This window comes from Eumetopias jubatus, unplaced genomic scaffold (assembly GCF_037043125.1).
Source record: "Eumetopias jubatus isolate StellerSeaLion01/CBP00866 unplaced genomic scaffold, mEumJub1_p1.0 scaffold_10, whole genome shotgun sequence".
NCBI lineage: Eukaryota > Metazoa > Chordata > Mammalia > Carnivora > Otariidae > Eumetopias > Eumetopias jubatus.
Window position 1 is genome coordinate 43,164,117 of NW_028274816.1, and position 17,795 is coordinate 43,181,911.

The 17,795-nt window shown below is 38.9% G+C and overlaps 1 protein-coding gene across 1 annotated transcript in view; it reads left to right on the forward strand.

The window, feature by feature from the left end:
- Positions 1 to 5,928: 5,928 nt before the first annotated feature.
- The window catches only part of URI1 (URI1 prefoldin like chaperone), an 89,235-nt gene continuing 77,368 nt past the window's right edge, over positions 5,929 to 17,795 (forward strand). The window contains exon 1 of the mRNA XM_028123691.2: positions 5,929 to 6,355. Within this exon, the coding sequence (XP_027979492.2) occupies positions 6,239 to 6,355 (117 nt within the window). The 5' untranslated portion in view covers positions 5,929 to 6,238. The remainder of the gene's footprint in view (positions 6,356 to 17,795) is intronic.

The following is a 17,795-nucleotide window of genomic DNA, read 5'->3' on the forward strand; positions in this document are numbered from 1 at the left end:
ATGACTTCTTCTAAGAGTTAGGTCTTATTCATTTTGAGTTAATTTTTGTATATGGTGTAAGGTCAGGGTCCAATGTCATTCTTTTGCATGTGGACATCCACATCCAGTTTCTCTAGTGCCGTTTGTTGAAGTGACTATTCTTTCGCCATTGAATGATCTGGGAACTCCTGTCAAAAATTAATTTACCATATAGGGGAGGGTTCATTTCTGGGCTCTTTATTCAGTTCCATTGGTCTATGTGTTTATCCTTATGCTAGTAACAGTGTTTTGATTACTGTAGATTTGCAGTAAGTTTTGAAATCAGGAAGTGTGAGATCTTTTCCAACTTTGATCTTTCTCAAGATTGTTTTTGGCTATTGAGGGTACCTTGCAATTCCATGTGAAATTTAGGATGCGTTTTTCTATTTCTGCAAAACATGTCATTGGGATTTGATAGGGATTGCTTTGAATCTACAGACTGCTTTGAGGAGCATTGTTTTATTAATCTTCTTGGGCTACGAGCCCAAAATACCACCGATTGGGTGGTTTAAGCAACAGGAATTTATTTTCTCAGAGTTTGGAAGGCTAGAAGTTCCTGATGAAGCAAGTTCAGTTTCTAGTGACAGATCTTTTCCTAACTTATAGACGACTGCTTTTTCACTGTGTCCTCACATGGCCTTTCCTCAGTGTGTATGTGGAGAGAATGAGCTTTCTGGTGCCTCTTCTTGTAAGGACACTAATTCTATTGGGTGGGGCCCCATTCTTATGACCTCACTTAACCTTAATTACTTTCACAAAGGATCTCTCTCCAAATTCAGTACCTTGAGGATTAGGTCTTCAACATAATAATTTTGGGGAAACATTCAGTCCATGACAATTCTCATGACCCTGAGATCTTGACCTGAGCTGAAACCAAGAGTTGGATGCTTAACTAACTGCATTACCCAGGTGCCCCTCTGTTTACACTTAGATAAATAATTGATAAAGAATGACTTAATTCTGCCAAATAGCTATTTGTTTTTGTGTATCTTTTATGTTTTCTGTTCTTCACTTCCTACATTTTTGTATTTATTAGATTATTTTGTAGTGTATCATTTTGATTCCCTTCTTTCCTTGTCTGTATATATTTTAGTTATTGTTATAGTAGTTGCCTTGTGAACTATAATTAACATCTTAAACTTATAACACCCCAGTTTGAATAAAACCAACTTAGTTTCAATAGTATACACTGGGCTCCTCTACAGTTTTGCCCTTCTCCTTTATATTGTTATTGTCCCAGATCACATTTCTATACATGGTGTGCCCAATTAACATAGATTTATTATGATTGTTTTATACATTTGTCTTTTAGATTTAGGTGAAAAAAGAAGAATTACAAACCAGACCTACAACAATACTGGTTTTTATGTTTACCTATGTAGTTACTACTTTTATCAGTTCTCTATTTCTCATATGACTGAGTTATTGTCTAGTGTTCTTTTATTTCAGCCCAACAGACTCACTTTAGCAATTCTTGCAAAGCAGGTCTACTAGTAAGCAGGTCTACTCCTTCAGCTCTTATTTATCTGTAAATGTTTTAATTTCTCCTTCATTCTTGAAAGACAGTTTGTCTAATATAGAATTCTTTGTTGAGAGGTAGTTTTTCCCTTTCAGAACTGAATATGCCCTTTGGCCTCCATGATTGCTGATTAGAAATTGTCTGTTAATCTTATTGAGGATTCCTTGTATATGACAAGTCACTTGTTACTTGTTGCTTTCAAGACTGTCTTTTTGTTTTTGTGTTTTGTCAATCTGACTATAATGTATCTCAGTTATATACATCTCTGAGTTTATACCGCTTGGAGTTGCTTAGTCCTCTTGGATGTGTGTATTCAAATCTGTCATTAAATTTTGGAAGTTTTCTGCCATTATTTTTTCAAAATTTTTGGTCACTTTCTCTCTTTCTTCTCCTGGAACTCCTGTTGTGCAAATGTTGGTATGCTTGGTGGTGTCCCTTGGGCTCATAGGCTCTGTTCCTATCTCTTCACTTTTTTTTTCTTTCTGTAGCTGACTGGATAATTTTGAGTGTCTTATATTCAAGTTTGCTGATTATTTCTTCTGCCTGCTCAAATCTGCCTTCTGGCTCCTCTAGTGAATTTATTATTTTATTTTTTATTTATTGTATTTTTCAGCTCTAGTGTTTTCATTTTGTTCCTTTTTATAATTTTGATATCTTTATTGCCGTTCCCTATTTGTTCATACATTGTTCTTGTGGTTTCCTTTAGTTCTTTGTCTATGATTTCCTTCAGCTTATTAAGTATATTTAAGACAGTTGATTTAATGTCTTTGACTAATATTGCCAATGTCTGGGCTTCCTTAGGGATGGTTCGTAATTATTGTTTCTTCTGTGAATTGGCTTTACATCCTTGTTTTTTGGAATGTTTTATAACGTTTGCTGAGGACTGAGCATTTTGAGTATTATCATGCGGTAACTCTGGAAATCCAGTTTTCCTGCTCCTCAGGGATTGCTGAGTTTTTCTTGTTGGAGGTTGCCACCATTTGCTTAGTGATTTTCCAACCTTTTTTTTCAAAGTGTATTCCTTGGTATGTATGGTCACTGAAGTTTCTGTTCTGTTAGCTCTGCAGCCATTCAGTGATTTGACAAAGATTTCCTTAAAAAAAAAAAAAAGTGTCTGTCCCTTTAAATCTTCCAATAGATGCTATCAGGGGAAACTGCCAGGATTCCAGAAAGCTAAAACCCAGACAAGAGTTGGTGCTGTCTCCACCAGTCTCTCAGGGAGCTGGTAGACTGACCAAAATGCATAACCCCAAAGTTTTGGAGAACAAGGATCTTACTGCTCACCCTGGCATCAGCCAACCACTCCAGGAATGCTGGCTGCTAATCCCACAGCTGCATGGTGGGGTGGGGGCTGAGGAATGGGGCTTGGCCTCTGGTTCTCACAAACCCCTCCCCACCACTATCCTCTGACCAACAGTTAGCGACCTCTTCCTTCATTCAAGCACTCTCCTGGTTTTTGTATCTGTTCAGGTTCCAGAGTTCGCAAAATAATTAACTCTGAAGTGTTTCCTGTTTCTAGTTGATAGAAACTAGATGTTGTTTTGATGAAGGAACTGATCCGTAGGGCCTCCTACTCCACTATTTGCCTGATGTCCCCCTGAACCCTGCCTTTAATTTTTTTTTTTTTTTTTTTTTTTTTTTTTTTGCATAAGTCACTCTAAGTTCGGTTTCTGTCACTGGCATCTGAGAGATGGCAACAAACTGCAGCAACTGCCATGCTTGTTGCTATGTATTTTTCAGATTTAAGGAAGATTTCATCCTTTCCTTGGAGGGGAGGCTGAAATGTACAGAAAAACCACACACTACAAGGATTAAAGTGATCAGTGTCAACCCTACGAATAAGCAGATGAAGTACTAGGGGAACTTCCTGCAGGGGATGATCTTTTGATCTGGGGGTTAAGGACAACCTTCCCATAGAATTGTTAAAACCTCATCTAAGGTCTGCAACCCTCCGTTGACTCCAAGATCCGTGGACAGTTCTGGTGCCTGCCTTGCTCCCCTCATGTCCCCCGTGTCTGGTGGAGGGCCTGGTACATGGAAGGGGGTCAACAATATTTGCCGAAATTTCACTTTCTTTTGTTGAAGGTGTTTTGGGGTGGCTGATGTTCACCTGAATGAGTGATTATAATTTGAAGGATTTTAGATGGATGGAGGAAGTTTTACAATTGTGATCACTCTTATTCTTCAAGCCAACCCTGAGGCAGGTATCACTTAAGACCTGTTGTACAAGTTAATGAAGTTTGGAAGGAGGTTAAGTATCTTGCCTAAGGCTTGTCAACAGGCAAGTGGCAGAGTTGGGATCACAACTTGGGTCTGTCTGGGTTTATAGTTCAAGTTCTTCTGCTGTCACTTCTGAGCTCTAGCAAGCAGAAAATGTTCATGGAATGTCTAACACGTCCCTGCTCTCATGGAGCTGGTGTTCTAGTGTGAAGAGATGGTAACTAGCATGGAAGCAAATAAAAGTGAGAATCCTAAAAAGTAGTAAGTGTTATGAACATTTAAAAAGTGAGGTGCTGGAGGATGCTTGGAGGAGAGGGGAGGGCCTTCTATGGGAAGGATGTCAGGAAAGCCTCTTCATTTGGATTGAGGCCTGAGTAATGCAAAGGAGTAGACCATGCAAAGATCTGGCAGAAGTACGGCAGGCAGAAAGATCAGCCAGTGCCAAGACCTGGAGGCAGGAGAAGGGAGAAATCAATTGTGACTGATACGAGTGGCAGGGGGCATGCAAGGAAGTGGGAAAGGTGGGTCAGATAATATGGAATTCTAGTAGGACATCTGGGTTTTATTCTAGTTGCAGGGGGAAGTCATGGAGGGCTCAAACACGGAGAATGACATGATCTGGTTATTTTTAAAAGCTTCTTCAGGCTGCTGAGCTGAGAATAGATTGGGGGGGGCATGAATCAGTCTTTGGCTGCTAGTGATAGAAAACCTGATGCAAACTGCTTTAATCAGTTGGGAAATTTACTGGCTTCGTTAACCAGAAGTCCAGAGGTAATGCAGATTTCAGAATTGGCTGATTCAGCCCTGAATCAAGTTCTATGAAATAGTCAAGAACTCAAGTTCTGTCTCTTGGCTCTGCTGACCACAGACTCAACTACATTCTGAGTCTAGGAAATGTCTAGGCAGTCTTACTAGACCTGAAATATGTTTTGTACTTCCCCACCAAGGGATAGATTTTTTTTTATTTTTTATGGAAATGCTTCCAAAGCATGAGGGAGAACTTTTTCAGAAGCCTTCTGGAAACCTCTGTCTGTGAAGTGTCACATACCCATTCCTGAATCAGCCACTTATGGGGTAAATGCATTGCCTTTAGACTGGAGCTGGGGGTCGGTCAGCTTCCTAAAGGCACAGGAGTTGTGTGGGCTAGGCTGACCATCTGAAGAAGGGGAGGTCGGGTGGGCAGCTGACCATGTCCATTTCAGGGTGAAAGAGTGGAAACAAGGAGGCCAGAGAAGAAGCTACTGAGGTGGCTGAGGTCAGAGAGATGATGATGGAGCTAGAGGAGGTGGTATGAGCAGTCAGATTCAGCCTCTTTCGAAGATGTTGATGTTGGATATGCAGTGAGGAAAAGAGAGGAATTAACATTATCATTTGCCCAAGTTTTCCTTCTGTCTTCCTTTGAAGCAAATGGAAAAAGGGTGCATCTGGACTGGGAAGCAGGCAGGAGAGAGGGAAGAGAGATAGAGCAAGCAGGCACACAAAGGTGTAAACTGCAGGTAACTCCAAGCCTATTCCCATCTGTACAATGCTGAAGGAACAGGATCCATCTATTTCTGTTAGGGGTTGGAGCAGAGGTGGTTGTAAGGCCAAGGCCAGTTCCAGCCAGTAAGCATTAAATGGGTGCCTACTGTGTACAGAGACTGTGTACAGTATGAGAAAAAGGGCATAGTTCTAAAATAAGAGAAAAAGAATGGGCAAAGTTATCCTTGAAAAATCTCTTAAATAGTCCAAACATAGCACTGTATTAATATAAGCACAGTAATTAATACACGGCAAAGTATAATTGCATATTTTAATTCATTAAACAGGCACAGGAAGGAGTTGACTTTGCTAAAATTAAATGTTCTTAGGAAACAGCTTTGGTGCATGAACTAAGCTCCTATCGCCACATGCAGCGCTAAACAACTGGCTCATGGAGGATGAAGAAGGCACAAGGATAATAGCGCCCACTTCCACGAGCGCTCACTGAGCGTCAATCCCGCTAGAAGGAAAGCTTCCAGAGGGCTACAACCCACCGCAGCCTCTGCTAAGCCTACCCAAGTCGCGCCGCTCCAGCACCACGTGACTCACCGGGGCGGGGCCAAGGGCGGAGGCTGCGCGCGCGCTTCCCGGCGTGCCGCGCGGGGCGGGGCGAGGGGTGGAGCTTACGAGGGAGGTGCGGAGGAGGCGCGGCCGCCACAGGACGCCTGTCTCGGCCCGGCCACCGGACAGGCGCCTCCGGCTTTCAGTGGCCCGCCTGCTGCTTCGAGCCCGCGGCGGCGGCGGCGGCGGGCGGCATGCGTGTGTGAGATGCGGCCGCGGGCAGCCCGGACGCGAGCAGCGGCCGCCGCGGCAGCGGAGAAGGCAGGCGCGGCCTCCTCAGCGCGGGGCGCGCAGTGCATGAGGGCGAGCACGCGGGCGCTGGGCAGCCGCCGGCCACGCCGACTCCATAAACATTTGTTTAGGACTCGTTCGCCCCGCTGAGGTCCCGGCGCCCCCGCCATGGAGGCCCCGCCCGACCCCGGGCCCCACGCCTCGGCCTCGGCCTCGGCCTCAGCCTCGGCCGCGGCGCCGCTGCGCGCCCCGGAGGTGGCGCGGCTCCGCGAGGAGCAGGAAAAGGTAACAGGCCGCGCTCCGGGCCCGGCGCTTCCGCCGGTGGTCTCGGGAAGCGCCCGCGCCCCCTTTCCCGGGGCTGGGACCCTCCTCGGGGTCCGATCCCTCTCCCCCTCGCCCGCCCCGGCAGCCCCCTCCTGCCCTCTGTGGGCCGCAGTCGTCTGGTGTGGGGCCCAGCTCGATCCTGACCCGGTACTGGGGAGGAGCACAGCCTCTAGGCCTGGAGAGAGAAAGTGTTGGGAGAAACTTTTGTCACGTGCTTTTGTTGTCTTTTGTCTGGAGCCCTTTGACCTTCGAGGGGAGGGAAGGGATGGGAAAGAGGGAGGTGACAATCTGTTTAACTTGCATATCAAAGTGAGTTTTTAGACTTAATGAATGCAACAGTGCGTGGGAAGTATTTTTGGTTTGGGGTACGCGGTAAATGGAGGTGCTCACCTTACTAGCTTTTAAAAAAATTGTTGCTAAAATGTATGCTCTTTATCTGATTGCATTTAGAAGTTTTATTAGGTTTGTAATGATAGTCTTCATGTGCAATTCCAGCTTTGGTGGTTTAGTTTTTGTCAGGATAGGACGCTATTTTATTCCATTTTAACTCCAGTCGTATCATACGTGAGTTTTAATCTGCCAGTGTAGAGAGAAGAAAATTTTGCATTTCCTAATGGGATTGTGTACGAAGAAGTATGCCCAGTTTAAGAAATACGGTGTTATTGTTTAATCTGAGATTTTTTCCCTTTGGATTCTGTAGCATTTCAGGTTCAAGTTACTTCCTGAGTTTGAAATTCTTACTTTGACAAGCAGCATTACTTTACTTAAAATGTCCTAGGCCATACTGGGAGTATCTTGGTTAAAAGGGTTAGGAAGTTGTTGCAAAACTTTTAACAGTGGGAATTCCTAACTTTCTATTGAACATTCCTGTATAAAAATAACTATTTACATAGGTATATAAATATACTCAGTTCAGCTAGATGAGGGACTTTTTATAGAACCTAAAAAATTCTGGTTTGATTGGAAACCACCTGTTAGGATGACTGTGGGAATCTTTCCTACTCTTTCTAGTTCTAAATTATTTTATGCATTGTATTTCCTTTTCTGAGAGCCATTTTTTTTCTAGTGCCTTATACGACTGCTGGGTTTTAAACTTGGCTTTTTTTTTAATCCAACAAGTATTGAGTATTTAAATTATAAGACGTTAATGGATCTTAATATTTTTTAAGAGAAAAAGAAAAGACAGCTCTTTATGAGAACAATTTGTTCATTTTTGGCAAAAGTATTTACATTTTTTGTTCTTTTAGGAAATGTGAAACAGACCCTCAGAAGATGGTGTTCCCATTGCCTTTAGTCTGTTCTGTGGAGAAATTACTCTTGTCTCTTTCATAGTATAACATGCGCATAATGCTGACTTTGATATGTTTTCTTCTATTTGTCATGGTAAAAAGAGATATCCTTAGTTTTATTCTGATGTTAGTGTGGCTGAAATACAAAGGATACATTTTGGGGTGCTCTGAACAGCTTTCTGGTGTAGTATAGTCAGTTACATTTGAAGACTGCTTTTTCAGTTACAGTCCTGTGGGAACCTAAATAACTATTTTCAGTAAACATTATGTTACCAAATTTCTGTGTTGTGTTAATGTTTTGGCACATAAAATAAGCGTGTGTGTGTGTGTGTGTGTGTGTGTGTGTGTGTGTGTGTGTGTGATGGGTATGTAAGATCATTCCCAGTTGATGATAAAGCCTTCCATAAGTAGACTACACTGTATTTTAAGGGATCTGCTGCAGTGAACAGGAGACCCATAATGCCACAAAATATACTGGTTAGATAGCTATACTTTAAGTATAGTTTAGTATAGGAAAATTTACCTAGTAAATATTCAATTAAAATTTTTTTGTGAGGGACTTTATTTAGGCTTTAAAACCAACCCAGGTATAGTACAGTAAAATAGAAGTATTGGGACATTCTTAGAATGAAAAAAGGAAAAATGTCATTGTAGCTTTATATTTGTGTGGCACTTAGTATTTTTTTAAATATAAATCCATTTAAATGTGCTTTAGGACTTGGGTTTTTCCAGTGGTTTTCCCAATGTGAGAAAGAACTAACACCTGACGAAAATGATATGAGAGAGAGAGAGAGAGAGAGAGAGAGAGAGAGAGAGAGAGTGAGAGAGAGAGAGTGTGTGTGTGTGTGTGTGTGTGTGTGTGTGTGTGTGTGTGTACCTAGCTAGTAGGCTTTAGATGTAGAGGAGAGAAATTAATTCATCACATACAGTGGATACCTTAGATATAGGGCATTATTTTCACTGGGAGCCTTGTTTGAGAACGGCTGCCAGGTAATGTGGTTTAAATGTTGCTCGCATTGTTTTTTGTTTTTTGGATTTTTTGTTTCAAATTCAACTAAGAAGTATGACAAGTTGGTTCCTCTCTCTTTTTTCCTTGTTTATATTTTGGAGCAATGAACAACAAGTACAAAAAATTAGTGACTAAGGAAAAAAGACAAAGGAGGGGCATAAATGAGCCCCAGCCTCAACAAATGGCAACATCTGTAATAAATGGACAGGATCAAATATTTTAACATTGCTTTCATTTATAGCATCAAAGCTGAAACATTTTCAAAAACTTTTTTAAAGCATCTGTTTATTCCTTTTTGATTTAGCAAAAAGACATACAGAAAGGTTCCCTGCAGCTTTGTTTATAATAATGGAAAGCTAAAAATCCAACGTTAGGATATTGATTAAATCATGATAGTATGAGGAGCTTTTATTCAGGCATTAAAAATTGTAGAGCAGTATGTGTAGTGTGGTTACAGTTATATTTATATGTATGTATGTAAATAAGTATTCACAGTTTATATAGGAAAACACCATTAAATGTTTTTAAAGCACACAATTTCATTTCTTATTTTAGCTAAAAGTGAGTGAAATTGGATGGGATTTTAGCTCTTTCAATAAAGGCTGTTGATAAAACTTACTTTAATTAATTGTAATGAAAACTGGGATGTTTTATCTTTAATTGCTAAATACATTCTGGGCCTGAAAAATGGCCCTTGGCTAGTTTGAACACCAGTTAATGTGGTTTATTTTCTTGGTTATTCCAGAATTGATAGATATAATTTATTCAAACATCCGTTCCCCAGTTGATTTCCTTTTTTCTTTTTTCCTTGGAGGTTTTATTTGCTCTTAATTCTCTGTCAGATTACAGTGGGACAAGAAAGAACTTGGCTCATCTTTTTTTTTTTTTCCTTTTAACTAAATATGTTTTTACCAATGGCAGTAAAATATTTGGTGGAAAATGTGAGCTACTTTGGAGCCTTTCTAGACTGACCTATGCCATAAGAGTTATGATCTGGGACTGTAGTGGGCTGTTCTAGGGAAGTTTCCTGATGCTTAGATCTTGTTAAATCTAGTTCTTAGAGTTGCATTATGTTGAAATTTTGGTTTCTTGGCAAGGGTAATATTTCTACAATATCTGCATTTTATATTTCCAGGTACTACTATTTTTTATTAGCAGAATTACTGAGATTTTATTGTAATGTGAAAAAAGTGGTGTATAATATTGTTTTCATAGGTTTATAGATAATAGTAACTTTGGAGAATTCATGAGTATAGTATTATTTTGTTATGATTACTGCTGAGTGGCTCTTATAATTATCAGTTGGAGTTTGGAATAATTTATACTTTCCTGATATAGAACCTGGATTAACAGTAAATCTTTCAAATTCTTTATAAGGCAGAACAATTAATTTAACTTAATGGAGGGTTTTCACATTTCACATTTCACATAAACTGAACTGCACATAGTTTAAGAAACTGTCAGCCATGTACCTCATACAACAGCTGTTCTCTCCAAGCCCAGAATCCAAACATGTAACTTTTCAACAAATATTGAGCACTACTGCATGCCAGGCATGTATCTGCCACATGACAAGCACATACCTATTACATGCCGTCCTCTGCTGAGGATACAGTAATGAACAAAACAAAGTCCTTGCTTTTGTGGAGATTACATTCTAGTGGTAAAGGCATGGAATAGGCACGTTTAAAATGTCCAATGGTTTGTGATAGGTAAAGCTAGGTAGGAAAGAAAGCTTTGGTTAAGGAGGATATTTTGGAAAAGAGTTTTCTAGTCCTGGCAACCAGCTCAGAATGAGTCAAGGTGAGAGCTGTGCCAGGCTATTGTAAGGATTTTGGTTTTTATTTTTATGATACGAGAAGCCATTGGAATGTGTTTTGAGAATCATACTGATCTTCAATTATAAGCATCCATTTCTCGTGTGTGAAGAAAGGGATAGCGGGATTGGGGGGTTGTATTATATATAATATAACGAAAATTCTGTGTGTGCTAGGCTGATATTAGAATCTTCATTGACTCTCTTGATTTTTCAGGTGAACAATTTGGGTTGTTTGTACTTTTTGCTGTGAACTTCTAATGGGGTATTTGTCTTCAGTTCTATCTATAAACCTTGTTTTCCAAAGTGGTTATACCAGTTTACACTCCTTGTCAGCAGTGGGTGAAAGTTCCAGCTATTGCACATTCTCATCTCCACGTGGTACTGTTTATCTGTTTCATATTGGCTAGCCATTTTAATATTGACTACTGGGGTTGATCACCTTTTCAAATATTTTATTGGCCACTTGCTTTTTTGTTTTGTTTGTTTTTGGTAAAATACCTGCTCATCTCTTGTCCATTTTCCATTGGGATGTTCACCATATTCTAATTGGTTTATAGCAGTTCTTTATGTACTTTTGATACAAGTGCTTTTCTTTTTTTTTAAGATTTTATTTATTTGACAGAGAGATAGAGCCAGAGAGCACAAGTGGAGGAAATGGCAGAGGGAGAGGGACAAACAGGCTCCCCACTGAGCAGGGATCCCGACGTGGGGCTCGATCCCAGGACTCTGGGATCATGACCTGAGCCGAAGGCAGATGCTTAACCATCTGAGCCACCCGGGTGCCCCGATATGAGTGCTTTTTTAGGAATGCTTTGTAAATTTCTTCTCTAGTCTGTGGCTTGACTAACACTCTGTAATGGTGTCCTTTGATGAAGAGAAGAAATTCTGAATTTTAACAATCCTTTATGATTGGTGGTTTTTGTTTTTTGTTTTTTGTCTTGTTTTTAGGAAGTCTTTCCTACCCTAATGTTCTGAAGATATTCTCTTATCTTCTGGCTTTATTGTTTTGCCTTTCATGTTTAGATCTACAGTCTACCTGAAGTTGATTTTGTGTATAATGGGGGATTGAGGTCAGGTTTCATTTTTACCATTCCTAGTTACCCCATCACTATTTATTGGAAAGATTGTCCTCTTTCCATTGCATCATTAGCTTTGTCATAAATAAGGTAACTGTATGTGTGGGTCCATTTCTTGACTCTGTTCCAGGGGCCTGTTTGTCTTTTCTTGCAGACCTACACTAATTATTATAGCTTTATAAGTCCTCTTGATACCTGGTAGTGTAAGTTTTGTTGTGATTCCTCAAATTGCCTTATTTTATCCTTCCAATTCTCATGCTTTTTATTTCTTTTTCTTGCCTTTTGCACTGGCTAGAATTTCTTTTCTTTTTTTTTTTTTAAAGATTTTATTTATTTGACAGAGAGAGAGAGACAGCAAGAGAGGGAACACAAGGGGGGTAGTGAGAGAGGGAGAAGCAGGCTCCAAGCAGGAGCCCGATGCGGGGCTCCATCCCAGGACCCTGGGATCATGACCTGATCTGAAGGCAGGCACTTAACGACTGAGCCACCCAGGTGCCCCCTGGCTAGAATTTCTAGTGCAAGGTTGAATAAAAATGGTGATGGTGGGTGTTAGGGGTAAACTTTCCAAATTTCACCATCAATGTGATGTTTACTGTGGATATTTTTAGTATTTACTTTTTATCAGATTAAGGAAACTTCCCTATATTCCTAGTTAGCTAAGAGTTTTTCTGAATGGGTATTGAAATTTTATTAATTGTTGAATCACAGATCTGTACCTCTGAAACAAATAATGCAATATTTATTTTTTTAAAGATTTTATTTGTTTATTTGACAGAGAGAGAAAACGAGAGAGGGATCACAAACGGGGAGAGGGAGAGGGAGAAGCGGGCTTCCTGCAGAGCAGGGAGCCTGATGCGGAGCTCAATCCCAGGACCCCGGGATCATGACCTGAGCCGGAGGCAGACACTTAACAACTGAGCCACCCAGGTGCCCCAGGTGTTGAATTAGAAAATGCTTTTTCTTTCTTCTTCTTCTCTCTTTTTTTTTTTTAATTTTAATTTTAATTTTTTTTTAAAGATTTTATTTATTTATTCATGAGAGACAGAGAGAGAGAGAGAGGCAGAGGGAGAAGCAGGCTCCCCACTGAGCAGGGAGTCCGATGCGGGACTTGATCCCAGGACCCTGGGATCATGACCTGAGCCGAAGGCAGACGCTTAACCATCTGAGCCACCCAGGCGCCCCATCTTTTTTTTTTTTTTTTTTTTTTAAAGAGAGGGAGAGGGGAGACTCAAGCAGACTTCATGCTGAGCACGGAGCTGGCAGGGCTTGATCCCATGACCCTGAAATCATGACCTTAGTGGAAATCAAGAGTTGGACGCTTAACCTACTGAGCCATGCAGCTGCCTCTAGAAAATGCTATTTCTAAATTGAGTATTATAAGTAATATATTGAGGAGTATGTTTGATCTTTCTAATGTTGAGGTTCTCCTTTTTTTTTTCACTTCTAAGGGAGGCAGAGTTGTAAGTTATATATAAGTTTGTTTATGGCTGAAGGTATATTTTTTATGTAAATGAGTTTTTAGACCTAATTACTTGTAAATTATATTTTACTTTAGAACAACTTGTTTTTGTTACTCTTGTTTGCACTTAATATCATACCAGTCATGTGCCGTGAGAAAAAAACAACTTTGAGTTTAGTCTTTCAGAATTTCTTTTTTTTTTTTTTAAGATTTTATTTATTTATTTGTCAGAGGGAGAGAGCGCGCAAGCAGGGGGAGAGGCAGGCAGAGGGAGAAGCAGGCTCCCCGCTGAGAAGGAGCCCGATGTAGGGCTCGATCCCAGGACCCTGGGATCCTGACCTGAGCCGAAGACAGACGCTTAACCAACTGAACCACCCAGGCGCCCCTGGAATTTCTTAATAAACATTAAGATACAATATTTCAAGGGGGGGATCCCCACTTTCATTATATTAGGTCTCTCCAGATTACAGTACAAGACAAGAATAGTTCCAAAACTGTTAGGGAAAGGGAAGAGGAGGTGCAGAGTGCATGCTTCAACCATAAGTGCTTGATGTTGTCTTCTCATCTAATATTTTTAGTATGGGTTTAAAAATCTTTTAGCTTGCATCATTCTTTCCTTCATCTCCAGATTGGTGTGAGTTCCAATCTTTTTAGTCTGCCCTAGGGCAGTGTTTTTTTGGGGGGCAATTTTTTCTTGTTTAAGCTACAACTGTTTATTTTGAAAAATTGTAAAACAACAGAAAAGTTTAAAGAATAGTTTAGAGTCATCAATAATATTTTGTACCATTTGATTTTTCTTTTTATGTTTGTATTTCTTTTTTTTTTTTGTTGAACCATTTGAAAGTAAATTGCAGACATCATCATGTCTCTAATACTTAAGCTTATCATATTCTTTTAGAACAGGGTCATATTCCTACATAAACATAATATCTTTTTTTCATACCCAAGATATGAACATTGGCACACAATGTTATTATTTAATATACTCAGATGTCCTCAGTTTTTCTAAAAATGTCTTTTATAGCTGTTTTTCCATCCAAGATTCGATGAAAGATTGCATTTGGTTATCTTTTCCCTTAGGCTCCTGACCTACAGCAACCCCCTTGCCATCTTTTTGTCTATAAATTTGGTATTTTTGAAGAGTTGATGGAAGTTTTCTTTTGGAATGGCCCACAATTTGGAGATGTGTGTTGAATAAAATCATGAAAAAATAAAGTTAAACATTTATGGCAACAATCCTACATAGATGATGATAGCTTCTCACTGCCTCACAGCAGGAGATATATGTTACATTATCCTATGATTGGTGTTGCTAATTACTTGTTTAAGGTGGCATCTGCCAGATCTTTCCACCATAAAAGTACCCTTTCCCCTGTATAAACAGGATTAAATGCTTTAAATAATAATAATGCTTGAAGACTGTACATACCCTGTTCCACACACCCTTTACCATGGGTATTCCTTGTCTGAATTAGTTATTTTGTTAATATTTGCAAATTAGTGATTTTCTAACCATCTATGTTGTTAGCTGGCAGTTTTCTGTAAAGAAAAGCCCCTTCCCCTCTTTTAGTATTACTATAAACTTTTTTTTTTTTAACATTTAGTGTGTGTTAATTTGTCATTATTCGTTCTAATGCTTAAATTGTTTCAGTTTGGCCAATGGGAGCCCCTTGAAGCTAGCTCTTGCATCCTTTTGGCATGTTCCATAATTCCTTGATGATTACTCTGGTTTTGGGCACAAGGTATCCCAGGCTTACCTTGTAGTTTTCTTGCCTGAGTCCTGAAATTGACTATTTCTTGGAAGAGCTCTGTTTCTTTTTAATGAGAAATGGTTAGAAATCAAGATCTGGGCTCCAGTATTGCTCACTACTACTGGGGTGTTAATTTCATCAAAGCCTTTCAGTAGATAGTGGAAATATATTAGCTTTCAGTATACCAGGAAAAATAGTCATCACGTTTTTCAGGTCCTAGGTCCAAGGGATCCTTTTTACTTTTTATTTTTTGAGGTAATTATAGAAATAATTTACATAAGAATAAGGGATAATAATAAACAATCTTATTAGATATTTTAATAAGAATTTAAACATTGCTATCCTCTTTGTATTAAGTAAATAAGAATTTAAACATTGCTATCCTCTTTGTATTAAGTAAATTTTGGTATGCAAAGATCATGTAAGATTTAAGAACACTGCCACATGTCCTTTTAGAAAAATGGGATAATCCAGGTTCTTGCTGCATGCTATTACACGATGAAGTTCTTGTTGAATGACTACTTGGATGGGAATACTCTTACTTCTTTTGTGTTCTTATATCATTGTTCACTCATTCATTTTTTTCCTTTTCAATTCAAATCAGTCATCTTTTATTTAATATCCACTATATTCAAATATGTGCGTGTAGTTCTCTTCCCAGTTTGCATGGTCTTTTCTAGGATTTAGGGAGTTAACAGAGATAAACCATTACATAATCTTTGCTTTCAAAATTCATCTCCAATGCTGTTATCTACCCTCCCCTTTCTCTAGTCTCTGACTTCAAGAAACTTACTTAAAAACTTGTAGGAGTGAAAAAAGAAATAGAATTTAGAGATTTTTTTATTTCAGCAATCTTGTTTGTTGTGATAAAATATATACAAAATAAAATTTGCCATTTAACCATTTTAAGTGTATATTTCCATGGCATTAAATACATTAACTGTTTTGCAGCCATCACCACTGTTTCCAAAACTTTTTCAACACACCAAATAGAAAGTCCGTAACCATCAAGCAATAACTCTCATTCTCCTCTCTCTTGAGCCCCTGGTTACCTCTAACCTACTTTCTGTCTATATGAATTTACCAATTCTAGATACTTCATATAAGTGGAATCATATGATCTTTGTCCTTTTGTGACTGGCTTATTTCATGTAGTGTAACATTTTTAGGGTTCATCCAGGTTGTGTATTACAACCTCATTTCTGTTTATGACTGAATAATATTCCATTGTAGGTATATACCACATTTTATTTGTTCATCTTTTGATGAACACATGGATTGTTTCCACTTTTTTGCTCTTGTGAGTAACGTTGCTATGAACATTGGTGTATAAGTATCTGGGTCCTTGTTTTCAGTTCTTTGTGGTATGTACCTAGGAGTGGAATTGCTGAGTCATATGGTAATTCTGTGTTTAACTTTTTGAGGAATCGCCAACTATTTTCCACAGCATTTGCACAGTTTTACATCAGCAATGCATGAGGTTTCCTATTTTTCCACATCTTTGTCAACACTTATTGTTCATTGTTTTTAGCTATCCTAATAGGTGTGGAGCTATATCATTATGATTTTGATTTCTCTAATAACTGAGGATGTTGAGTATCTTCCCATGTGTTTATTAGCCATTCAGATATCGTCTTTGGAGAACTGTCTCTTCAAATCCTTTGCCCATTTTCAAGTTGGGTTGTCTTTTTGTTGTGTTGTAGTTCTTTATTCTAGGTACTAAACCCTTATCAGCTGTATGATTTGCAAATATTTTCTCCCATTCTACAGGTTATCATTTCACTTTCTTGATAATGTCCTTTGTACAAAAGTTTTTAATTTTGATGAAGTCCAGTTTATCAATTTTTTTGTTTTGTTGCTCATGCTTTAGTGTCGTATCTAAGAACACATTGCCAAATCCAGGGTCATGAAGATTTATACCTGTTTTCTTCAAAGAGCTCTGTGGTTTTAACTCTTATATTTATATCATTGATCCATTTTGGGTTAATTTTGTATATTGCCCATTGATTGTTGAGTTTGAGGAAATTTAGGATTTTGTCATCTGAAGATTCATAATCTGAGATTTAATTTATATTATCATTTTTTACCTTTGTGTAGTGCCAATATGGTGGCCACTAATCACATGTGGGTATTAAGTTTAAAATTCAGAATTATTAAAATTAAATAAAATTTAAAAATTTCTCAGTTGAATTGACTACATTTCAGGTGCTCAGTAGCCATACATTGTTGCATTTGACAGTGCTGATTTAGAAGCTTTCCATCATCAAAGAAAATTTTATTGGACAGCACTGGTCAAGAAAGCTGCTATTTTTAAAATTCATATTCTAATTTGTTTAATAATTGTGAAATGTCTTCTTCTGTCCCTTTTTTTCTCCTTGCCATCATGGACAGAAAATGAAAATTTCTGAATTGTCAGGGCGCCTGGGTGACTCAGTCGTTAAGCATCTGCCTTCAGCTCAGGTCATGGTCCCAGGGTCCTGGGATCGAGCCCCACATTGGGTTCTCTGCTCCGCGGGAAGCCTGCTTCTCCCTCTCTCACTCCCCCTGCTTGTGTTCCCTCTCTGGCTGTCTCTTTCTCTGTCAAATAAATAAAATCTTTAAAACAAACAAAAGAAAAAAAAATTTCTGAATTGTCAACTGTATTTAAAGCTGAAAACAGACTACAAAGATAGTGTCTCTTGGCTTTATACCTTTTTTGGAAGATTGTGTAGTACTTTGGACAATACAATAAGAAAACTGAAGGATGATTTTTCACCATTGATTGCAGTATCCTTCTAGGTGATTTCATGATTTCCCCCCCCCCCCAGTTTTTACTATATAGTTCTTTTTTTAAAAGTATAGTTAGGAATAATAAGTAATCATAAAGTATAAATTACTAGGGTGATGAAATAACAAGACATAGGAAAAATACAATCACTAGGATCCTGTAATGTAACTTAGACTTACAAAAAGGTTCACTGTACTCATATAATAATTGTAAGATAAAATGAGTTTTATT